The 25669-nt window shown below is 46.6% G+C and overlaps 2 protein-coding genes across 3 annotated transcripts in view; both read left to right on the top strand.

The window, feature by feature from the left end:
* The window catches only part of TLL2 (tolloid like 2), a 120105-nt gene extending 112615 nt beyond the window's left edge, over positions 1-7490 (top strand). Inside the window, exons 19-21 of the mRNA XM_038578385.1 lie at positions 1944-2157; positions 4482-4732; positions 6267-7490. Coding sequence (XP_038434313.1) covers positions 1944-2157; positions 4482-4732; positions 6267-6401 — 600 coding nt within the window. The 3' untranslated portion in view covers positions 6402-7490. The remainder of the gene's footprint in view (positions 1-1943; positions 2158-4481; positions 4733-6266) is intronic.
* Positions 7491-13114: 5624 nt separating this feature from the next.
* On the top strand, positions 13115-24887 carry OPALIN (oligodendrocytic myelin paranodal and inner loop protein). Of its 2 annotated transcripts, none has more exons than XM_038578383.1 (6): positions 13115-13602; positions 16066-16101; positions 19965-20000; positions 20828-20947; positions 22291-22347; positions 24340-24887. In XM_038578383.1, the coding sequence occupies exons 1-6, from the start codon at positions 13459-13461 to the stop codon at positions 24514-24516; spliced, it is 570 nt and encodes a 189-aa protein (XP_038434311.1). In that variant the 5' UTR covers positions 13115-13458; the 3' UTR covers positions 24517-24887. The 2 variants fall into 2 exon arrangements, with proteins under 2 accessions (XP_038434311.1, XP_038434312.1); XM_038578384.1 differs by lacking the exon at positions 13115-13602 and adding an exon at positions 15115-15433.
* Positions 24888-25669: the final 782 nt, after the last annotated feature.

Genomic DNA, 25669 nt, shown 5'->3' with positions numbered 1-25669 from the left:
CCCAGGACAGAGTGCAGGTGCTGGTGTGTGTGTGCCAGGCCCTGGGCAGCGAGGGGTGGCGAAGGCAGAGCCCATGACCACAGGGTGCTCACAGGGGGCACCTCACATGCATGGCTGCCCATGTGGGAAACGCTGTGGCGGCTTTCCTGGGTGTCAGAACAGCCCTGAATCTGGGTGAGGGTGAGCTAGAGGGTGTTAGGGAAAGGCACTCCCTGCACCCCACCCCCCAGCCCTGTCCTCTGCTGGAGAAGGTCCGCAATGCCAGCATACATCTCCGGGGCCCTCCGGGGAATGGCGGCCCCGGGGGGTGGGAACCCGCAGCCTGCACAACTGGAAGCCCCTCTTCTGTCCCAGGGCCTCAAGATTTTAGTAGTTGCCTGAGATTTTCCCCTTCTTTACAGTGCCAAGGAACTAAAGCAACTGGTCACAGTGGCCAGAGTTAGACCAGATCTCATATAAATTTGAGGCTGTTCATATATGTGCGTGCTAGTTTTTAAAAAAACTTCCTTGGGACGCGCATAGTGGACGTCTTGATCATGCTTTATCTTTTTGCTACCAGAAAAATGTGAGTTGAACACTTCCCAAGAAGCTGTATTCTTGGAAATACTGTATGGGGAATACAGCAACAGGATGTCCTATGGGTGTCCCTCCCGGTGCATCACCCACCCTAAGGCTGCTGGTGTCTCCTCTCCGGCTCTTGCCCACTACCTCTATACCGCCCCCAAACCCAGCTCCCCTTCTATAAGGTATGAAGAGCTTTGCCCGTTTCTACTGCTTGTCATTCCTGTGGAAGCCCGCACTGCCAATGACCCCTCTCCACCTCGATCCTTGCCCTGTCTCTCCAGGAACGCTCTTTTGAATTTAGCCTCCCCTCGCTCTCCAGTCATGTCCTCTCTTCCTGCACTGTCATTTGGTCCAAGCCTTCATTTAACACTGTCCCTTCTCACCTTGTCCCATCTCCCTGGCAACTGTGGGCAGGCCATTCATCACCCAGCTGCCCTGTCCCTAAGAAGCCCTACGTTTGGGATCGTGAAACTTGGGGGTGCATGGCCTGGAATTGAGGGGCTCCCCTGGCCAGCTTTGGGGTATAGTCTTCAGGGGGCAGGGAGGAGGTGGGCAGTATCTCCTGATGATGGTTAGGAGTGTGGGCTGGAGTCAGGTTGGCTGGGGATCAAGCCAGCTCCAGCCTCCTCTAGCTTGGAGGATTCAGCTTGGGCAAGACACTTCCCTAAGACTCAGTTTCCCCTTCTGCACATTGGGCATCATACTACCTCTTCTCTCACAGCATCATCAGAATTAAGTGAGAGAATGTCCATGAACATTTGGCACAGGACCCTGCATGGAAAAAACACTCTTCAAATGTCAGCCACTATGAGGATGTAGACGAGGAGCAGCATGAGCTTCACACAGCCTCATCCTATCATTTGTACTCAGGGCCGGCATGGGATAGCGCAGAGGTTGAGGGCAGGGGCTCTGCAGCCAGACATCCTGATCATGGCCCAGCTTTACCAGTGGGCGAACCTTGGTCAAGTCACCTGACTGCTCTGTGCCTCATTTTCCTCATCTGTAAAGATTATAGTGGTAGACATAGCACAGAGGTGGGAGGAGTATATGAGGTTATATTGGTAAAGCGCACAAAACAGCTCCTGGCCCAGGGTGAGTACTTGGCCACTGCTGCTGTCATCATTAAGTGAGAAGGAGCTTTGTGATGTGACAGAAGGAGCAAGGATGACAACAAGCATCTGTGCTCTCGGAAGCCGGCCATCTCACTAACCTGTGAAGTGCTCTTGGCAGCAGTTGCTCATGTCACTACCTTGGAGGGCTGTTTGGGAACCAAAGGAGAGTGTCCCACACACCCCGTCCTCTCCCAGCCCCCAGAGAGGCGGCCCTCACCCTGGCTGAGCACCAAGCCCCTGCCTCACTTTCTGCTCTTCACTCTCCAGACATTTAATGAGTTTGAGATCGAGCAGCACCAAGAATGTGCCTACGACCACCTGGAGCTGTACGACGGGCCCGACAGCCTGGCCCCCATCCTTGGCCGTTTCTGTGGCAGCAAGAAACCAGACCCCGTGGTGGCTTCAGGCAGCAGCCTGTTTCTCAGGTTTTATTCAGATGCCTCTGTACAGAGGAAAGGCTTCCAGGCGGTGCACAGCACAGGTACGGAGCGGGGATGCCCAGCAGCCCGCTGACGCCCACGTGGGCTAGAGATAGACGGGCGTGGAGGCAGGAAAAGAACTGCCTGTCCTGCTGACACTGGGGGGTGGGAGGTGTGCGATCAGACATCTCTTTACAAATGAAACGTGAGCAACCATAGGGGGAACGGTTGTTTTCTTTTAATGTCAACATTTTAATCGACAGCATTTAAAGTGGGCGGCCCCTTTTGTGGGTACCACGTTTCTTTCCTCCTGCCCGCCCTCCCTCCCATCCTCTTTCCCAAACTTATTTGTCATCTGGCTGGTCCGTGAAATCTGTAAGTCTGGGAGCTGAGGAGTGTTGAGCAGCCCTTGTCGCCCCCTATGGGCCAGTTTGGAAAATGGACAATGTTCCTATGACCTGTTATTTTTCCTCCACTTAAAATGTAAATAGCTTTATTTGGTCCTTTGGAGGAAAATGTATAGGCTTATAACTAACACACCACTTTGTTAATAGGAGAATATCAGTAAGAAAATTGGCCCTGCTCTTTAGCCATTAAAATATTACTCACGGAAGCAACTCTGCCTCTCTGATCATGGTGTTAGGTTGTGGCCCTTTGGCAAAGCAGTGGCTTTCCGCGGCCCACTCGGAGTCTGAGATCATGATCATGGGAGCCTGTGAGCTTTTCTGATCCCTTTAACAGACCCCCTACCCCACCCGGTTTATGTTCAGAGCCAAAAAATAGGAATCACATAAAACAGAATGGCATCCAGCACCCTTAGGTGGTTTAGCTCCCAAACCTAGAAGACACCTCAGTGCCTGCAGGACCCTCTCAAGCTCCTGGAGAAGTTCTAGCTTCCCCTAAGGAAGGTTACAAGCCATTGACCAGTGACTCTCCCTCTTGTCGCTACAGACAAAGTTGGTCAGGGTCCCAGCAGGAAATGAAGGTACACTCAGATAGAGTCTTTATTTGAGGAGAATTTCAAAAGTGACAGTTTACAAAGGAGCAGACAGGGTGTGGGGACACCATACGGGGCAGGCCTGGACTAGGAACTGCAGCAAGTGCTACCCTCAGGCCTGGATGCCAGAGCGAGGAGGCCTCCTGCCCACCATTAGAGCTGCGACCAGCAACACAACCTGCGGTGACCAGGCAGGGAGGGAGCTTGGAACTAACTACCCCAACCGGTCTCCTCCCTCTTGGATCTGCTGGTGTTTCCCATGGCTGAACCCAACCCAGAAGGCAGGGGGCCAGGGGTCTTGCCCATGTGCAGCTAGAGGTCAGCCTCCCGGGGCCCCAAAGCAGGTGGGGAAGAATGGAGAGGGGATCTGGCAAGGTGAATAGAAAGCATCCTGCCCTGCCCTGTACCCATTTCATTACCACCCACGTCAAGTCTCAGGGACTTGAAATTCCCCAAAGACAGCTCAGACCCGGAAGAAATTCTAAGCAAGAGCACATGGGGGTAAAAAGCTGGCAGTGGGGCAGGACTGGGGCCAGCTGGGCCTGAGAGTGTTAGTGGACAACACAGAAGCCACAGCTTGGGGAGCTCAGCCCCTGAGGGGCGTGGAACACACTGAGGACAGGCAGTGGTGGAAATCCCTCGGGATTTTTGGCACTTTCTTATCTCTGATCACTCTCCTTTATCTATTTCTATAATGTGGTCTCTAGTGGCCTAGACAAGATAGTGTGGGACTCAGGCCAACCGGAATTACAGTCTTAGTCCCAAACTCAGAAGTCAGCGCTCCAGTATCCAAGCCCCAAGTATGAGGCTCGGCTCACTTGCGACACCCCCAGGAGCCTCAAAGTCAACATTGTCAGAGGTAGGAGCGAGCGGGTCTGTAACCTGGTTTCGAGGTTTGCGAGTCTACCCGCAGCTCTGATGGGCTTTTGGTGCCCTCTGCTGGCAACAGTCCCAAATTACAGTGAGTGCGAAGGGCTCGCGCGAGCCCGTCTCTGGTGCTTCCAGCGCTTCCAGGGAATTAAGTGGCAAAGATCCAGCCCGCCAGCTTCCCCCCTAGCCTGCTCAGGTACCCCCCAGAGGCCTTGCGCGACCCAATCCAGGAACACAGAACCTTGGCTGGCAAGCCCTGAAACTCAGACCTACCGGCCTCTGTTGACTCCTCTGTAAAATGGGATGATGCAACCTGCCAGACTCTCCTGCGGGCGCGCGGGGCTCGCGGCGGAAGCTGGCCGGCAGGAGCGCGTGCAGGCGGGAGGCCGGGGCTGGGGGCCGGGCTGGGGGCCGGGCTGGGGGCGGGGGCCGGGGCCGGGGCGGGCGCCGGGGCTGGGGGGCGGGGGCGGCGCACGGGTCTGCGCGGCCCGGGACACGGCGGCGCTCTCTCCGCTCCAGAGTGCGGGGGCCGGCTGAAGGCCGAGGTGCAGACCAAAGAGCTGTACTCGCACGCCCAGTTTGGCGACAACAACTACCCGAGCCAGGCCCGCTGTGCCTGGGTGATCGTGGCGGAGGACGGCTACGGCGTGGAGCTGATATTCCGCATCTTCGAGGTGGAGGAGGAGGCGGACTGCGGCTATGACTACATGGAGGCGTACGACGGCTACGACAGCACAGCGCCCAGGCTCGGCCGCTTCTGCGGCTCCGGGGTGAGGGGGGCGCGGGGGCCGCGGGGCGAAGCGTGAGCTGCAGAGCGTGACACACCTGGGCAGGTGTGCAGTCCAGCTGCCCCCGCCACTGGTTCGCAGCGGCCGGGGGCGTCCCCAGCTGCTGGAGCTCTGCTGAGGAGGTGGGGAGGTGGCCTGGGACCAGATCCGGAGGGCTCCCTACTGATGTGGGCTGTGTAAGAGGCTTTCCCTGAGGATTTTCCTATTTTTGCAAAGGGCTCCCTGCCCGCCACCTCCAAGGTCACCTTTATTTGGTTTGAGGCTTGAAAAATTGTTTTAAATCATGCTTTTGTCTATCCCATATATTCACAGTTCTCTCCCCAGGCAACTCCAGTTACTTACAGAAATTACAAAGCTTACTGTGAACACAGAGTTATGCTCCAGGTTTTTGTCCTTTTTTCTCATTGTCTCCTCTGTCCTCAGTCACCTACCCCGGATAGGACAGGCCTGTTTTGTTCACTATCTCCACAACACCTGACCTAGGACCTGGCACACAGCTGGCACCCAGTGCAAGTGTGTGGACCAGCCAGTCCAGGCTCCTGGTCACACTGTCTGGCTGCACCATGCTGGGCATTGCTCCCACTGGGCCCCTGTCCTCTCCTGTTTCTGCCTCTGGGACTGATGGCACAAGCTTCTTTGCTGTTGGATGAATTCACATAGCTCATTTTGCAGTCACTAGTGCTCCTCGTGATGATCAGAACCTCAAAATGCATTTATATAGGTCTCTGAATGATTTCCCATCATCTTTACTCACTCTCCCGAAGAAGAAAGGATGACAAAGTGTGACATAACTAATACCACGCCTTTGATAAAATCTTTTGGACGGCGGGGCCCATGTGCAGAGGAAAACCTTGGAAAGTCCAGAGCAGTGGGGTGTGTGGGAAGCCTGGTTAGGTCCCCCTGAGCCCTGGAAGACAGCAGCCTCAGAACCTGGCTCCCCTTCATTAACCCCTTGGCAAAAACTTTGTGATAAACATAGAGACTCTGCACCATGTTTTGCCCCTGGACAGGACATAGGCCGAAAGCATGGGCTTTGGTGTTTGGTCCACTGGGAGATATATCCCGAGGGTGACCCTGGAGCTAGGTAATGGGTGACACAGACTTTACAGCCAGAAGGACCTGCCTAATTGTGTCAACTTGAGTGTCAGTTTCCTTAAGTATAAAATGGAGATAGCATCCACCTTATAAAGCTTGAATGAGGTAAGATCTGAAAGTGCTCAGAGCAGTGCTAGTCCACCTGCATAACCAAAAGATTCTATATGAGCTGTGTGTCTAGAATTGTCTCTGAAAAAGTAGGGCCGGGGAGCTCTCTGGAGCAGAACTGGCAATGTTTTCCTGTGAAAAGGAGTTTGCGTTGATGCTCTTCGGTCTCTGGTGCCAGGGACGCCTCATGGCCACGCCGGCTTGCTTCCTGCTTGCGTTCTCATGTAACTTTTGTCTCATCCTCTGTATTTGAAACTCCAACCACAGCCAACTGACCTAATGTCCCCCTGGTTTTCTTTTGCCCTCTCCTCAGCCACTGGAAGAGATCTACTCTGCAGGAGATTCTCTAATGATTCAATTCCACACGGATGACACCATCAACAAGAAAGGCTTTCACGCCCGATACACCAGCACCAAGTTCCAGGATGCCCTGCACATGAAGAAGTAACATCGATGTTCGTGAAAGACTGGAACTGAGAATGTTTGTTTGTTTGTTTGTTTATGACAATAGCACCTTGTGAATCTGCCTAAACCAGTGTAGAGTATTTTTCTCAAACACAAACTCAAAATCTAGTCTTGAAGGAACGTATCTGGTGTGAAGTTTGGCCACCCCGGAGGTGCAAAGATGTTTCTTTGATTCTGGCTACAATGTTATCAGTCACGGACTTTTAAAGAAGATTAAAGTTTTGAAGTCACTTAACCACTAATGCTATGCCTGGTCATCCTCATTCTCCTTGTCCCTTGCTCCTATGGGGCAAAAGGCCAGTCCTTGGGTTGGTCATTCCTCTATTTCGGGATGTGCTTCTGTAGGTGCCAGGCAACGTGATGGTGTCCCAGAGACTTGGGCTGTCTTCTGTCTACATTGAGCGGTGAGGATAGAAGCTTGGCCATGGCTGATTTGTTACTCACAGCTGTGGCTGGAGACTTTTGCTTTCTGTGTGCCAGGGACATGTCAATCAGGAAACCTGAGAATATGGATGTCAGAACTGAAAAAGGACTCGCAGGAAGCAGTGCACAGAGAGAGAGCTGGAGCCTCAGCATCATCATTATCACCAGGCTAGTAGACATCAAGCCCTCTCTCTGTGTCATTGGCTCTCCTTGCCATGCTGGGCTTCCCCCATACCTCATTGCATTAGGAGGCGGAGACATCCACTATGAATTCCAGCAACACATTTGCTCATGAGAGTCCCCAGTTTGCCGAGAAGAAAACATCCTGGCTCCTCCTCATACTCCTTTCCTGGCTGACTTTAGAAGACTCCACCTATGCGTGGGATTCCATGGGCTTAGGAAACCATGTTGTCCTCCAGGTTTAGAGGCACTTGCTGTGGTTGACCTTGACTTCTAGACAACTGATTCAAACTGCATTTGCAAGATGTTCAAAGACAGCCTATGAAGGACCAGTTCGGGTCCCTCACAGGGTGAACATTGTTGAAAACTGGTTAATTATACGTCATGTAAGAATCATCATCTGTGGGATAAGTCAACCTGTGACTAACTTCCTGTCACCAATCAGGTCAAAGAGTGCATTGGTAACTTCGTTCAGGCTAATTAGTATTCAATCACCAACTTGCAATCAGAATTTACCACACTTGGCACTTGTTCTAGAGAAGTGTAGAGGATGTTGTTTACATAATTTTAGAATCTCCAGGTGTACTTTAAACAGTGAGGTAGTTTTGAATGGCATTTCATTAAGGCATCTATGGGCATTATAAGCTAAAAGCTGTGGTATGTTAGCTTTAAAAGAGTATTTATGTTGGAATAATTTTTAAATAATGTTTACATAACTGTAAGTCCTGTTTGGTTGGTATTGAGTACAGGACAGCACACGAGAGTGTTTTCCGTGAGACCCAAGATAGCTCCCAAGCACCAGAATTCCTTTGGGATAAAGCTACATCATTTTAAACAAAGTATTTGTAAAAGCTTAAAAGTTATATTTTTTAAAGATCAGAATATGCCCTCAAAGGACTATGTCTAATTAAAATGATTGCTGGGAGTAAAACAAAGGATAATACAAAGAAAGGTAGAAGAAATGCATGGAAATATTTTTTTCCTTAAAACAAAAAAAATTCAAAGTATTATTGTTAATAATAATATATGTCTGTATATATGTACGTATGTAAAGGATCAGCTGTCAGAGCCTTAATCAATCCAGTGTGACAGATGCCAACCCACTGACCGTAGCTTTATTGAGCAGGCCCTCCTGGACCAGCCCTGCATTTTACATGTCTCCTTTGCCAATCCTCTCTTGGCCCTGGATGGAGATTTGGCTTGCATTCTCATATTGTGACACATCCCAGTCCCTGCCCCAGGGGCCTTTAGACTCAGCTACTGGAGCACCTTGTCTGTGGTTCACCCGGCCTGCTAAGGTGAATCCCATCTCTTAGATTTTTGTATTTTCTCAGGTTTTACTTTGTTTAATCATATCTGTCAATGTTGAAAGTGAAACCAGAATACGTGAGGTGGCTATGAGACGAAAATTCTGTAGTTTCGACCTTTTAAAAACTTGAATAAAATCAACAAATTCCATGGAAATGTGGGAGAGAGTCAGAAACAGAGTTGGCTCTGCCTCAACACTGGCCACCCTCATGAAACAATGGTACTTATTTTTTATCTCTTTTGTATGATTATTCTCAAAAACACACAACTTGGCCAACTTGAAACAATGGGACGCCTTTGAAAACCTGTATTTAGGCCTGGTGTGAGTGACGCACTCCAGACAAGACAAGCCCTGATTCAGCTGGGTCTGGCCAGACCGCTCCCCTGGAAGCTCACTCGAGGGGGGGGATCGATGCTCTGGCTTCGGAAGAGATGGTCCACTCGGAGGGAAGACCCAGGCCCCCTGCCGAAGCTCCTCCCAGGGGAGACCTCGCTCTAGCCTGCTCTGTCCGTTCATTGGCTGCTGGGCTTTGGAGGTGTCACAGAGCTCCAAGACCAGTTAGGGTCACAGAATTACCTTGATGACCTGATGAAATGTTTGGAGTCTGGGTCATCGGCCTGGTCCCATTCTCATGTGATTTGGTCTGTCAGAAGCTAGAGCCTGAATCCCAGGGCAGGGTGAGGGTCTGGAAGTAACTTAAACCTGTTTAGCTCCGCCTGTTTCAATCCCTATTAACTAGCGAATTCATGCTGGGATTTGCTGTCGATATGGTACATTGGGATGAGTCTCAAATAATTCGTGGTGCTGTTGTTCAGTTTGCGAACAAATGTTCCCTTGGCTTCAGCTCCCTTGTTTTTCAAGTTTCCTTGGTAGACCGAACTTCTGAAAAATAATCCCCAATGCCTAAAAGGTTTCTTTTTAAAAAAGAAAAACTGTTTCGAGTGCTATCAACAAATATATTGTACTTCTTATTTTGTGTAATTTTACATTTCATGAAATGTTAGTTTCCAAGAGAAAGTGGAGAGGGGCTAACATGTCTGTCTAGAAAGAATTGTTTCATTAAAGAATGTGGGTTTCTGGATGTGTCCTGGGTTTGTGTTACTAGTTCAGATGAGAGTGGTCCTCTTGGTGATGAGTTCGATAATTTCCGATGAGCTAATGCCACAAGACTTGAGGACACAGAAAGGGGGATCTTCTCAGTGGCTTTCTATTTTCTGGTGAGTACCTGGTCCAGAACAGAGCTCCCTATGGGACCCAGAAGGTCAGGAGCAAAGCTAAAGATGACTTCAAAGCTGTCCCCTTTCTTGAATCCAAACAGGCTGGAAATCCGAGCACATACTTGTTGTGGAACTGGTTGCCGTGGTGACAGTGCTAGTGTGGTGGACACCATTCGTTTGTCCCTCAGCACCTCTCTGTATTCGTTTCCACCTGTTTGTGTGCTGAGGACCTCAGCTGGCATCTAAAACTGATGATCGCAGCTCCTCTAAGGTGGCCCTCTTTCTCTGGGCACTGCCAGCCACTCCTGCTCCCCCCTTCAGGCCTAGGGGTGGTAATGACGCTCAGCTGGTGTAATCCTGGGGCACTACGCTATCCCCCAAGGAGGACTGTTATAAATAGTCCTTTGAATAAGCCCTCTTCAAATATAGCAAATTGAGTATCTCACTTATTTCCTGTGATACAGGGTCATTTTTAACCCAAGGACAGAGGTTCCATCTAATCAAGGACAGTTAGGGAGACTTTGGGGGATGTTTAGAATTTTGTGGTTATCTCAGGAAGGGTAGTAAGGAATCCTGTTTTTTGTTTTAAGCACTCAGTTCGGTCTCAATGCAAAGCGCTCTAAATGCAGAACCACTTATGCAACTGTGTTGTGCTGCATGGGGAGTGTCAAGGTTTTAGGACTTTTCTTTTTGCCTTTACCAGTACCTAAAGGATGGACCCCAATGGGACAAGGGTATGAATGCTTGATGGGTCAGTCAGAGTAAAGGGGTTTATGCTGCATCAAAAAACAACCCCCACATATACAAAATTACATAGGAAAGGCTTATTCCTTGTTCATACTACATGTTTATTTCTGGTGTCTGCGAGCTCTTCCACATTAGCTGTGGCCAGGACTAGGATGAAGGAGCAGCTCCTACCTGGAGCATTGCTGATTTCTATGGCAGAGTGAAAGAATGACAAATCACACACTGTCTCTTACAACTGCCTGAGAGTGCTATATGACTTCTACTCCCATGTCGTTGGCCAAAGGAACTTGTATGGCTACTCTTAACTTCAGATTAAGAATGAGATGAACTAGAAATATCTGGCAGACCCCACTAATGGCTCTCACATGTGACATTCATAGATAGGGAAATGACCAGAATCTTTCTGTTTGTTTTAACATTTTACTTCATCACTATTTCCCTACTGGCATTTTAGGTACAGATTTAAAAAACAAAAACAAAAACAAGAATAAGGCCATTTATCATTTAGAATGGTCCAGGTTTTTAAACTGACCATTATTGCCTGGCAAACCATAGTGCGGCAATTTAAATGGTGGTAAGATACAAATGATGAGAGAATCTCAGAGTTGGTGCCCTCCATCTCTTCACCCACTAAAGGGCATTCCTTCTATAGTTTCTAAGAAGATAATTCCCAGAGGAAGAGGGACCACTTATTTCACCCATTCCCTCTTCTTTGAGTGATGGTGCCATGTTCCATTTGCAGAACACCCATGCTCCAATCGTGGTCACCTGGGGCACATGACCCGAGCCAGACTGATTAGCTCCTCTTCCTGGAATTGAAATCTTGATCAAGGGGCAAAAGGGCTGAGATTTTCTCCAGGGAGGATATCCTGAGAAGATGGTGGAAGAGTCTCTGCCACTGAAGCCTCAGTAGCAACCTCGTTCTGCCTTCCCAGAAGGCCTCGTCCTGCCTTTCCTAGCCCTCTCTTCTTTCTGTGAGATCTCCTATACAAAGCCAATCGAGTCTCTCTCCTCCTTCTTAAATTAATTACAGTCCATTTTCACGCCTGTGACCAGAGAACCACAATGGGCCCAGACACTTGGCCAGTGCACCACTGACTAGAGGTCTTAGCCATTCTCCTAAAGGGATACCCTGTCAGTTGGAGGGAGGGGTGGTGGTCAGTGGATGTATAGCAGAGTCAAAAAGGACCTCACCGGCCTTACCCATCATAGACAGCCTTATCCAGAGGGAGCGGGGGCCATGAACTAGAGTCCCTTGGTCCAGCTCTCTGGTCCAGGTATGAGTCTGTGCCCACCAAGAAAAGTTAGAGGCACAAGTTGTACCACTTGTACTGATTTCACTAGTCTAGTCACTGTAAACCTGATCAACCCCATTTGATAGAGACTGAGGCTAGAAGACGTTACTTTACTTGCCTAAGACCACTCAGCTTCCATGATTGCAGCTAAGGCGTTACACACAGGCCTGTCTGAACTTAGCTGTCTCTGTGACGTCCAGACACTAGGACATCAGTGTAGGCATCGGCATCGCTGTGGAGTTTTGGGAACTGGAAGCCCCATGAAGCACAGGCCGTATAGGTCTCGCTCAAGACAGTACCCTAGTGCCTGGATCCCTGGGCCCCAAATCCATTTTTCCAGTGTCACCTGCCCAAACACACGGTGCCACCGTGCCCTCTGTGAGCAAGCCCCAAACCCAGGAGTCAGCTTCCCTGTGCACATTTTACTCCACTGTCAAAACTCACTGCCTCAACCTCCACAGTAAGTCACATGCCCATCCACTACTCTCCATTTCCACTGTTCCCCATCCCAGGGCAGCCACCACCTTTGCTCTGCCAGCCAGGCTCTGGGCTGACACCCTTCCCTTGTGATCCAGGCTTCACGGGGAAGCCAGGTGATCTTTGTCAACAACAATTAGCTCCTGCTCTGCTCCTGCTTTAACTCACTCTGCCTTTTGTTGTTGTTAAGACATTTTTAAGTTAATTAATAATTATTTTCCAGTGCATTAACACTGGCATTAACATATGGCATTATATTAGTCTGAGGAGTAGGATATAGCCATTCAACAATTCTGTACATGACTCAGTGGTAATGGTCATCACAGTAAGTGTCCTCCTAATCCCCTCACTGTTTCACCCATCCCCCTCTTCCCCTCTGGTGACCACCAGTTTATGTTGCTTCAGGAACATGGACCTCCTTCCAGTCTGTGTCTGCTTCAGCCCTGGAGCTTTGCATATGCTGTTCCCTCTGCCTGGGACCTCTTCTCTTTCACACACATCTGAAGTGTCATCTCTCAGGGACATTCAAAGCAACTGTTTCCCAGTCACTCCAATCACTCCTTTTGCTCCTCTCCTAGTGGGTCTCACTTATTCTGATTGGGGTCCATTGGCCCTCGTTGGAACATACACTCCCCAAGAGTTGGGGTCTCATTTGTCTTCATCACCAAGGCCCAGAACCATGCCCAGAAAAACACCTGACATATAGAAAGTGTCAGAGAGATTTGTTGAATCATGATGAGTGCATTCATATAAGTCATCAGATTTATTGGTCATAATTCTGTTGTTTGTTGGCATGGGACTCCAGCTCCCTCACTGTTTCAAAGAAGCAAATTCCTAACAAAGACCTCATAAAAAACATAAAGCATCCATGTCTGTGTCTTCCTCCAACTCTAGGAGGATCTCCTCTCAAAATGTGAGAACAGAAAGGGGGGTGAGGCCAAATCCCCACTAGGAAGCTCATTGACCAGGGAATGTGTTCCCTAGGGCAGCTACAGCCCTGCCTCAAACACAGAGCAGGCTCCAACAGCCATCACTAGGCATCCTCTGTGTTGATGCTGTTGGTGTGCTGCCCCCCACAGCTGCTGGGACAGCGGTCACCAGGGAAGCTTGCAGAGGGGGAGGGTGCGGCCAGCCTCTGCCTGTGGATCCCATTGTTTCTAAAGTGCTGCTCACCACAGAAACCACTACGTTCTCTAGCCAGCTATGGGTTCTTTGCTGAAATGGAGATGTAGCTGAGGAAGGAGCCTGGAAAGCAAGGAGGGAAAAAACCCCCAAAGAGGATGGGTGATCCAGGCCATCCATAGTGGCTGTGAAGCAGGACACCATCTCCCTGAAGGATGGGCAGATGACCTGGCTACTCCCCTGACCATAAATGGCTTGGCCAGAGCTCTCATGGAGCCGCCCCTTGCCCTGTCACGCTTGCTCTCCCAGCTGGATGCTCCTACAAATGTTGAGACACAAGCCAACAACTCCAGCAAGAAAGGAGTTCGCCGAGGGTGGTGTTTGGTGAAGGTTCTTGGGAGGCTGTCAGAAATGGTGAGTAGGCTAGCATCTTTTCTTACCCTACCCTTCTGTTATCGCTATAAAAAATAACTCCCAGGCGTTTAAAGCTCACATCTCCTAATATGAATATGACTGTACCCTCAGTATTATGATTTCAAGGAGCTTGGTTTTCTTTTTTTTATTATTTTCCTATGTGCAAAATACTAATCATTAAAAACAATTCTCATCTACTATTTGCCGATCTCATCTTTTATTTTAACATTAAAGTTTTGTTTTTAAAACTCCACATACAACAAGGGTACAAAGTAGATGTTTCAGCTAAATTCACTTCCCAGTCGAAGCAGTGGGTGTGATGCACCTTTATCCTCATTTGCTCAGTCCACCTTCCATTACGCCATCAGCCACGTAGATACTCACAAGTTACATCGGAACTTTCCAATTTTCTTACTGACTTGTGACACATAATTGGGTGCGACTCAATCAAATGAAGTTTGCTAAGTTAAACGAGGCTACTGGGGTTCCTTTATTAAATAGATTATGAAAAGGAGTTGGATTCTGGCTTTGGAGTTAGGAAGATCTGTGATCTAACCAGACCCGGACCACTTACCAGCAACCTGTCTTGCTGAGTCCCCACACCCGCGATGTAGGGATGTTCCTTTTACAGGGAGGTTATGCATGCGGTGTCTGACACACAGTGTCCCCTTAATAACAGTGAGTAACTACCTGTCTCTCCCTCCTCCCCTCACAAATGGCAAGTTTGTAATAAAGGACACTTGGCCGCTGAGATCTTAATGTGCCATCAGAACTGTTATGTAGATATTGCATGGTGCTTAGACCAGCAATAAGTGTATTGTAACAAATTCCAGTACTTGGAATGTTGCTAATCTATGCATGCAACTCCATCCAATAAGAACTTCCCAAGTGGTTTCCTTATGCCTTGCTCAGAGCTGACCAAGCCACGAGGAGCATGACATGGTGTGACTCCCCCACCACATACTCCCCCACACACCTGGAATATTTTACAGTTCGGAGGGGGCTATCACAGATGTTATTCCCTTTGGGCTTCTTCTGTGAGATGGGCAGGGTGAGTTAACATTATCCCTATTTTAAGCCCGGGAAAATAGATTTGCTGAGAGGAAATGGAGACCAGAGACTTAGAGTCACTTTTCCAAGGCCACACAGTTACTAAGTGACTGAGTCTGGACTGGTAATCTAGATCAGGTGACTGCAAGCCCAGTGTTGCCCCACCCCACGCAGCTGCCTCTCTAAAGGACACTGCCGCAGATTCTCCCCACCCAAACTGATGTGATGTTTTTCTCTCCATGAGAGCACTGTAGCGTATTTCTACAAAATAGGAATGTCTTTCTGAAATCGGCCAAAATCTTCGTCATCCAGATATTGGTAAACAGCACATGCAATGGCCCACTTGTTGCTGCCCCCCCTCTTCTGCTGTCCCCCCAAAGGAAGCTTTGTCTTGGGCCTGCTGACATCAGTACTCAGTATTCACTGATGAGATAAGGCTCTGGGCAGATGTGTTCAATACAGTGGCCACCAAGTGTCCTTGCAGCATTTGTGGGCTTGGTTGATATTAGCAGGATGGGCAGCGGTTAGGTCCCTGGAGCAAGCAGACACAGGCCTAAGGTGGCCCAGATAGTCCTCTTGCTCTAACATTGTCCTAGAAGGTGTCTATCTTGGTCTCAGTAAAGAGCAGCCTGGAAAGATTGGCATGGGCAAGCCCAAACTGCAGTGACAGAAGATGAGCACAGGGAGCAGGGAGGAGCCACAGCAGGATTGGGCAGGCTAACGATTTGGTGCCCCATGGAGCTCACGATCTTTCAATATTGCCTCCATATTTGGGGGAGAGGTGAGGCTGGGTGCTGATTGAGGGGAGGGTGCAGAGGGTTACTTTCTCTTCTCTTGTCCCGAGCAGCTCTGCTCCAGCCTGGCAACTGTGCCTTACACTCAGCGCCCACAGAAGCCTTGTCCTTCTCAGGCTCTCTCTCCTGGGGAGGGGGTTAGGAGCAGGTGTTCTTGCTGGAGCATGCCCCTCGTGGGTCTTACTTCCTACCCCAAGCAGAAAGTACCCAGAGCTTCTAACTCCCACAATTCCCTTCCTAAAAGGAGTTCTGGGGAAAAACAACTTTCAGCCCTTTGCTGAATTTCTAATACTCTTTGCTGCCCGTGGGTTGGGACCCCCACCAGGCAATCACTGGCTGGCCCCTTTATCTGGCCCTGGCTGGGGATCTGGGTGGGGATGGGGGTTGGGGTGGGGGAGAGAGGCAAGACTGACTTAATATGGGGAAGGACTCAAGACCCTAGCCTCCTCTGCTCCTTCCCTCTTTGGGGGCCAAGATTGGAAGCAGAGGTTGGGGGCTGACTGAGCCTGTGGAATCAGTGAATTTCCCTGTGACCCCCGTGGGTACATGTCAGTCGGTAGAGGGGTCAGGAGCCTGACTGATCATTCCCAGAGTGCTTATGTTTGCTTCTCCCCTCCAGGGTTTCTCACTGAACTTCACACTGCCAGCCAACACGGTAAGTTCTGCAGGCTCAGTCTCCAGGCAGGTGCATGCTTGCCTAGGGGTGAGGAGGGGCAGGAGGAGCGCCCACCTTCACGTGGGCCTCATGCTGAGGGATGAATTGCTGGTTTTATTTTTTTTAAGATTTTTTTATTTGTTTATTTGACAGAGAAAGCACAAGTAGGTAGAGTGGCAGGCAGAGGGAGAGGGAGAAGCAGGCTCGTGTTGAGCAGGGAGCCCAGTGTGGGGCTCGATCCCAAGACCCAGGGCCATGACCTGAGCCGAAGGTAGCCCCTCAACCACTGAGCCACCCAGATGCCCCGAATTGCATTTTCAAAGGCACTTCTGAATAGTTGGGGGGAAGGGGCTGAGACAAATTTTTTCAATTATAAAAGCTATAAATAAACATTTTGAAAGTAAACTAGAGAAAAAAGATCAACACACCTAAATTCTGATCAGCAAAAAACATTGGTGTCTCTTCTTCTAGTCCTGTTTGACTTTGCATGCATTTTGACATTTGTTCTCTGTGCCATTATGTTCTTACTCTACATATTATTTAATATAGATTTTATGATAAATATTTTCTATCAGCCTTTACAACTATAACTGGGGGATGTTACATGATATTCATTTAAGTGAATTATTTCTTTAATTGATTAGCCACAATTAGGAATAATTTTGTAATAAAAAGCTAAATCCTTGTCTGCATTTAAGAGGATTTCTTTACTCTATGTTCTAGAAGGGGTGTTGTTGGGTGTTGAAGTTTATGGCTCTAGACTACGGTGTTTAGTTACAAGTCAGATGGAGCTTGTAGTTGCTGACGGCATGTAGTTCCAGTCCACAGCTGATCTGTCTTCTGCTCTCTGTCTTCTGTGCATAGCGATAACATAGCCAGGGGAGTTTTCTGCCCAGATGTGGTGTTATGATTGAGCCAGACATTTTCCTGGCCCAGTTTCTTAGTGGGTTTGGCTCTGCCAAATTTTTCTGATAAGTTACATTGTTGTTCAAAGAGAATAAATTGAATTTACCTGATTTGGAGGATGTATACACCAGTGTTCATTTTTACTGGAACATGGGGGCATCATCCTGGAGAGCACCGAAAGGGGCAACCTGGACTCATTGCTGCCTTCTGGCGCCCACTCCTGGCCACCCTGGATCTCTGTCCCTCGACTCCCCTGGCACCCACTCTGCCATCCCACAAGGGCCCTGCCTTTGGAATCACCCTGTCCTGCTCTCTCTGCTCTCTGCTTCAGCCTCTGACTGTTGTCCTCATACAAATTCCCCTATCCCTCTCTGTACCTGTCAAGACCTTCTCATATGGTTCCTGCTTAACTGAGCAGGTCTGTAGAGATCCCAGTTTCTGTCTTATCCTGGTTTTTGGCCTATCCTATGAGGGTAACTCACAAGAAGGCATTGCTCAGGGCTGTGGAGGTGAGGGGGGGTGAGAGGGAAACTCTTCATGATGCTAGTCATCACTTTGTGTAATGCCTCCTTTATTAATAGCCCATTTCTCTGGGCACTGTCCCTTCCTCCCTTTGAATCTATGTAAGGCAACCAACCATCCCAGTTTGTCTGGGACTGCCTGGTCTTAGCATTCATGTCCTATATCCTGGGCAAGTACCCTATCTGGCAGTTACATTTGACTGCATAACCCTTCCGTTTTGGGGGCACCTGAGCAGCCTGCTCTTGATTTCAGCTTTGGTCGTAATCTCAGGGTCCTGACATTGCACCCTGGGTCAGGCTTCACACTCAGCGGGGACCTTGCTTCAGGATTCTCTCTCTCCCTCTGCCCCTCCCCCTGCTCTCTCTCTCTCTATCTAAAATAAATAAATGAAACTTAGAAAAATAAATAAATAACCCTTCCCTTTGGTGCTCCTGAATGACCAGAGATGCCAGTGCCCTGGGAAATAAGGGAGAGGTGAATACCTGGCCCATCAGAGCCTGTCTGCAGGGGGTTTGGAACAGGGGAGCATGTGTAAGTCGGTTTCTGTTGAGCCATACTGAACCATCAAGTACAAAAACCGGGTTGGGGTGCTACATTTGGTCTTGGAACGCAATGTAGCTAGCACATGGTTAAGAACATAGACCCTGGATCTACCACTGAGGGCACTTACCACTTAGGGCTGTGTGACCTCACACACGTTGCTTCACTTCTCTGTGCTTCTCTCTTCTCTGTAAAATGGGGGTCATTATTGTTTTTCTTCACTAGCTGTTGCGAAGAACAAATGAGCCAATACAGGGAAAGTACTTGAAGAGCCTGGTACTTAGTAAGTTCTCTGTAATTGTTAGCTGATACAGTTAGCAGGGCAGAAACATCCATCTGGAGAGAGAAAGAAGGGCAAATGGGCAGAGAAGAGCACGCGTGAAAGGTTACGATGCTCAGGAGAGATAGAGAGGTCCCAAGAGGTACGGCTCCAATCCCTGGAGAACCCAGATTCCCTCTGGACTTGGGCTCCCCATGGCACCCTGCAGCTTTACAGTTAGCTCCTCTTCTTCCTTCCTTCCTTCTTTCCTTCTTTCCTTCTTTCCTTTCTTTCTTTCTTTCTTTCTTTCTTTCTTTCTTTCTTTCTTTCTTTCTTTCTTTCTTTTTCTTTTCTTTCTCTTTCTTTCTTTTCTTTTTTCTTGCCAAAGCCAGCCCAAGTGAACTCTACAGACAAGAATGTTTTACCTGAAACAATATCCACTCTTCCCACTACCCTGAGGAATAGAACACTTTAGGCAGATGGCAGCCCTGAAGTGCCCCGGGCGGGGGGGGGGGGGGCAGTGTGTGTGTGTGTGTGTGTGTGTGTGTGTGTGTGTGTGTGTATTTAGACAACAGTGTAATCAGTTAAGTACAAATCCCTCCTCTGATGGGCGTTCTTTGGGAAAGAGACCTAGGCTTAGAATTCAAACACCCAAGTTTATGTTAGATTTATAGTTACCCCTGGAACCTAGGAAAAGACCCATAAGTTGTCTAAGATGTATTCCACTTTTTCTAAGATAGAGACAACAAGTAAAAGCCCAGGCCCTGGGCACTCCAATGTGCTCCCTGAGGTTGAGAAGATTAAGTAAATAATAGGTCTGACCAGAACTTTGCCAAGTTTAGGGGAAACATGGAAGCGTATACTTCTGATGCTCACTGGATCCTCATAACAACCCTAGAAGTAGGGACTAACATCCTGATTTTACAGACGAAGTGGTGCGGTCCCTTCCTTTGCTTGAGTTGAGAAATTACCATTTTGTTCCAGGCAAATGTGAGCCAGGGACCCCTGCTCTTAACCCCACCTACTGTAGCTTACACCAGCTAGTGGTGAATGTAGAACTTTGTCCCTTGAGATTTAGTGATCTATGGAAGACTCTCACCTGAAATATCTCATAAATGGGTGAAATATGATTCCCTCTCCCTTGAGTGGAGATATGGACTGGACACATGTATTCATGGATATTCACAACTTCAGATACCCCCCGAAGCCACTTGCTTCATTGTGTATTTGAAAACAAGGAAGGCTCCCTTGAAGAAACTTGCTTCCACCAATTCTTATATTTGTTTTCTTCCTAGCAACGTGGACAAGTGGCCCAAAGGATGCTGGAAAGGGTGTAGGGACTAGGGACAGATGAAAGCCTTTCTGAATTGTAAAGTGTTTTACGGTAAATCCAGAGGCGGAGTAACAAAGACAACATTTGAATTTCTGAATTCTCTCTTTATAGCCAGATTTCATTCCTTCTTACTGGAAAGCAATCGAGTAAGGTTCTATTTGGCAGTTGTCATCTGTTCTCAAAAGAAACTTGAGCAAAAGAGTGAGCTTTAGTCATTATAGCTTAACCTTTGATGGGCTCTCTTGTATAATGTGCACTGTGTAGATTTGGGCTTTTTAAGATGTATGTTCTTTTTCCACACAGACTTCCTCCCCAGCTGCTACAGGTGGGAAAGAAGCAGTAAGTATATCACTACATTATGGAACCTTGGGTTGGTTACTTATAAAATGGGAATAATAATGCTCCAGCCATTTCCTACTCATGTTTTGAGGATTAGAGTTCGATATGTGAACTGTTGCCAAGCATAGAATCTGGCTTAACAATTACTCTTCTGACCAATTTAGCCCCCAAAATGAGGGAGAGGGGCACCTGGGGGGCTCAACAGTTGAGGATCTGCCTTTGGCTTAGGGCATGATCCTGGGGTGGTTATAGAGATTCTGCAGATTATCTTTGATATTTCCATACAATATACAAACCTGAAAATTTAGGTGGAGACAAGTGTGGCTATTTCCACTCAGATCAAAACAAAATGGAAGTTTTAAAATTGATTGCTTAATGGATATAGTGTAAATAAATGTAAAGATCCGCATCAAAATGATGTGGGATATAACTTTTTACTTTTTGCCAAACTGGTTAAAATAGTATCTAATCTTTGCTTTGAATTATTTCTCAGCTTTTGCTATGTTGATGAGACATCTGTATTTTTTTTTTTTTTTTGACATCTGTATTTCTGTTCCTAGGAAGAGCCTGTTCATATCATTTGCCCATTTTCCTACTGGATTATCACTCTTCTCCCATTGATTTAAACTATGTAGATTAACTCCCAGGACATGAGTCATTTGTCATATATAAATTGCAAACATTTTTTTCCACAGTATCTTATTAACCTTTTGATTTTGTATATGACACTTAGAGGTTGTGCACGTTTTTGTTTTGTCTTATTTTTAATCAACTGAATTATTCCTTTATTCTTGGAAAACCTGACTCTGCCCTTCTCTGTGTGCCAGGACTGTGGGCCCTCTCTTGGATTAGCAGCAGGCATCCCGTCCCTGGTGGCCACAGCCCTGTTGGTGGCTTTACTATTTATGCTGATCCACCGAAGAAGAAGCAGCAATGAATCCACCGAGGTGATTAGCAGCTTCTTTGGGTTTGGCTGTATTGGCAGGAATCAGTATTTCAGTGAACTGGCCTTGGACTGAGAGTGTCAGGATTTGAATCTGTTTCCTGGGGAGACGATGGTGGACATCCTGCCCCTCAATTTCCATCTCAGACTCATCTCAGATGCCAGCAGAGCCAATCTATCACACATCCTTGATTTTAGGAAATCCGTGGCAACAAGGATAGTATTTGGGGTGGCAAAAAGTAGCAGTGGAGAGGGACATGTATTATCATGGCAAATGCGCATCTGTGGGTGTGTTTTCTAAAGTCAAGGAAAAAGGGCCTAAGCTTCATAAAGGAAGTGGAGACAATCTCAGGAAAGGTAGGAGACTAACAGGTACTGAGGTGTCTATGGTAGGGATACGCCCACAGGTATGTGGCTCTGTTTACCTTTGCACTTTTTCTACATCTGAACGCACATCAGTCACAAGGGAATCTGCCAACCCCACCCCTTCAAATGCTGGATTGCTCTGGAGACCATGCTCAGAATTCAAAGGCCACCCAGACAATGTCCAAGAAATTTCCATGGTTGTAATACAACTGTGTTGTGTGGACACTGGGCTCTAATTCCATCCTGTATTTATGAATGATCCTGGTTGTTCTCATATTGATAAGCACCAACGGGAGATAGACACAATAGGCTCTTACCCCGGCTCTGCCACTTTATGATTTATGTGATCCTAAGTAAGTGACTTCACATTTTCTGTGCCTTGGTTAGTTCTACTCCAAAATAGGAGTTATAAAAACTACCCTCCCTATTTTAGGAGGTAGGCAAAGTTCTGAGGATGGACTGAGATCATGGTTATAAAGATGTGTTGACAAGTTGTAAACTTTAAACATATTAAGGTGTATTGTGGTTGTTGGTAGTGTTATTTAAGTCATAGTTTCTTAACCTTCAGTGCACTTTAAAAATCATCTAGATTTTTATTACAAAAAATATCAATCACCAAAACGAATTTAGTTAGTATCTCTGGAAAATAGAGCTGTGGTGTGGAAAATTTTAAATATATACTAGAGAGTATAATGAATCCAATTATCGAAATGTGGCCAATCTTCCTTGATCTTTACTCCCACCCACTTCTCCCTGCTGTCAATCCTGGGCTATTTTTGAAGTAACATACAATGGTATTTCTCATTTATGGATTTTTTTGGGTAGTTATTATCTGTTTGCTTATTTTGTTTTGTTTTTAATGCTTTCTGATGATTCTTATGTGCATGCAGGTTTAAGAATCACTGATTTTAATCATGAGCATGGGCAAATGCTGTGACCTTTCATCTCTTCCTCCTTCCTTATTTATTTTTACCAACTTAGGAAAGTGAGAGGCCATGTGAAATTTCAGAAATCTATGACAATCCCAAGATTGCTGAGGTAAGAGCTCTGGGTTAAAATCACTGTATATCAAGGGAGCCCCTGGGTGGCTCAGTCAGTTAAGCCTCTGATTCTTGATTTTGGCTCAGGTCATGATCTCAAGGTGGTGAGATTGAACCCTGCATCAGGTTCTGAGCTCAGCAAGGAGTCTACTTGAGATTCTCTCTCTCTCTTTTTCTTTCTCTCTCTCTCTCTTCCTCCCCTTTGCTTCTCACCCCCTCTGTCTCTCTCAAATATTTTTTTTTGAAAATCACTATATATCATTGATACATGCAAGCTGAGGGTTTTTAAGCCTTCTGTGTATAGGAGAAGTACAGTGTGAACACCTGTGGAAAAGAGGCAACCCAATGAAGCTCAGGCATAAAGGAAGTTCTCACTATATTTTTATTGGCTGGATAGAAATTCAAGGTTGAATTAATATTAGAAAATCCATTTAACATTATTTAGTTCACTGAAAAATTAAAAGAGAAAAATTGTGTGACATCTCAATTAGGAGAAAGAGTCCAAAAAAATTGAAGGGCCATTTGTGATTTGAACTCTTAGCAAACCAAAAACAGAGTAGAAACCTGAAATAAGACATCTTTTTAAAAAAAGTTATAGCAAACATCATACCTAAAGGTAAAATATTAGTGAATTCTCTTTAAGATCAGAAACAAAACAAGAATGCTATATTGAATACAATACTATTCGATATTAAATGTAATTCAATATTGTGCTTTAGGTTCTAGTCAATGCAGTAGGATTAGAAAGAGAAGTAGAAATTAACTCTATAGGGGGAATCCTTTCACAATGTATATATATGTCAAATAATCACATCATACTCTTTAAACATCTTATAATTTTGTTTGTCAATTATACCTCAATAAAGACTAAAATGAGAAGAAAAAGAAGTGGAAATATAAGACTGGGAAAGAAGAAACAAAACTTCATTATTTGCAGATGTTATGATTATCTACATAGAAAAGCTAATTATCTACAGATAAAGTATTAAAATTGAGAGATTTTTAACAAATTTCCTAGATATAAAATCAATATACAAAAGTAAAAGACCTAAATAATGAGAGTTACATACCAAGCTCCAGGATAGGAAGTCTCAAGAGCATAAAGATGTCAAAAACACTCAAATCAATCTATATGATAAATGTAATTCCAATATAAATTCCAATAGATTTTTTTCCATGGAACCCAATAAGATGCTCCTAAAATCTATGTGGAAGAAGGTAGAAAAAAAAACCCTTAAAAAGTAGCAATGAACAGACAGAACAAATAGAAAACAAATAGGAAAATGATACATTGAAACCCAACCATATCAGGACTTTACTACACATAAGTGATCTAAATACCCCAATTAAAAGGCAGAGATATAAACATCAAATTTTTAAATCAGTGCCTATAAAAACAAGATCCAGCTATACACTGTCTGCAAAAACTCACGTTAAATATAGAGACACTAATAGATTAAAGATAAAAGGAATGAAAAAGAAATACCATACTAACATTTAAACAAAAGAGAGTTGAGTAGCAGAAAAGATCTGCCAAGGCGTTAAGCTTGGCAATTGTAGGCCTTTCCTCATTTGTTTTCTCTCAAGGATCGCATCCTTCCTTGCCTGATGTCCAGTGTCTTGAAAACTATTGTTTTATTTTTTATTTATTTTTTAAAAAAGATTTTATTTATTTATTCATGAGAGATACAGAGAGAGAGAGAGAGAGAGAGAGAGGGACATAGAGGGAGAAGCAGGCTCCATGCAGGGAGCCCGATGTGGGACTCGATCCCAGGTCTCCAGGATCACGTCCAGGGCCAAAGGCAGCGCTAAACCGCTGAGCCACCCGGGCTGCCCAAAAACTATGGTTTTAAATGTTTTGTGGTTTTTTTTTTTCTTTCTGACTATTGGTTGTTTTAGGTGGGAGGGTAAATCTGGTTGTTGTTGTTCCAGTTTGGCTAGAAGCAGGAGCCTTTGCTCTATTTTTGAAAAATCTGTTTGTTTTCTCAAGAATCCTAGGAGGTCACCCACACATGAGAAGAATCTGATGGGAGCAGAAGGAGCCCATGTATATGTGAAGACTGTAGCAGGAAGCGAGGAGCCCATGCATGACACTTACCGTCCTGCTGTCGAAATGGAGAGAAGGAGGGGATTGTGGTGGCTTATGCCCAGATTGAGCCTGGAATGATGCAGTTCAGTCAAGGAGCAGATCTGGAGCTGGAACAGAGCTTAAAATCCAGGGATTCGCGCTCAGAGCGAGAAGAGATGCCAAGCTGCTTCTTAACCAATCCAAATTTCATTTGCAGATCTGGAAAACTTTTGGGTTGATTTGTCTCTGTAGGTGACAGAGCTAAAGATTCATCCCAACATTCAGATCTTGTTGTTTAATAAGCAGTGAAGCACCAAGTGAGATCCAGAAGGAGCCCTTCGATCCTCTTCTTGACCTATGCTTTTCTTTATGATTTGGGGAAAGGGGCTTGATTTCTGCATGTCTTGTCTTTTTATCTTTTTCCACATCTCTTTTCTCAGAAAAAATAAAACAAAACAAACAAACAAAAACCCCATCACACCTGGTTTCCATGGGAAGGGTTGGCCAGAGCCAGCGTGGTGCAAGTTGGGATATAAATAAAACTTAAAGGGGATGTATGAGGGGAAGTAATTTCTTATTTCTGAACATCTCAAAGTAGAAATCATGGGGAGTCATGTGTTCCCTGAGCACTGGGATAGCACAGAGCTGGGTCATTCATTGTTCCCATGTGTGTCTGTGATCAGAGAGTATTTAAGGAAGACAATTCTAAAATAGACTGTGTGTGTGTGTCTGTGTGTATTGAGGGTAAATAGAGTGGCATGAAAGCAAAGGTAGTTCCAGGAGATTATTAGAAATGAGGGCTATACTCTTGATGAGTAGAGAGAAAGGCCTCCAATCTACTCTCTAGAAAGAGAGAGCAAGAGGACTGAGTGGATGAACACAGGACCAGAAGGGTAGGCTGAGTAGCGATTTACTTGCCATCTGGGGAAAAGCCTGTGGACATCACCAGCTGGCTCAGGTCATACCTTCACCATTGCTTCTGTGAGGAGGCTTCCAGGAGTCCTGGTTCCTTCATGCACGGAGGGCCATTGTTGGTGAACAAGCAGGGTCTCCTCGTGGGAGAACCTGGGACCATAGCACCTCAGGATCCATCCACCAACTCTGCTTTGATATGTTGTGGAGGCATTTCTTTCTCACACAAGGCCTCTGATTGCTCAGCAACATGTCCCCTCTTCTTCAAATACCTAAGAACAGGTTCTACAAACCCAATCAATTACTGCCACCTGCCAACACATACTTTCAAAGCTGCCTC

This window comes from Canis lupus, chromosome 28 (genome assembly GCF_011100685.1).
Source record: "Canis lupus familiaris isolate Mischka breed German Shepherd chromosome 28, alternate assembly UU_Cfam_GSD_1.0, whole genome shotgun sequence".
NCBI lineage: Eukaryota > Metazoa > Chordata > Mammalia > Carnivora > Canidae > Canis > Canis lupus.
The sequence above is the reverse complement of the archived record's forward strand: the minus strand, read 5'-3'. Positions and strand labels throughout refer to the sequence as shown.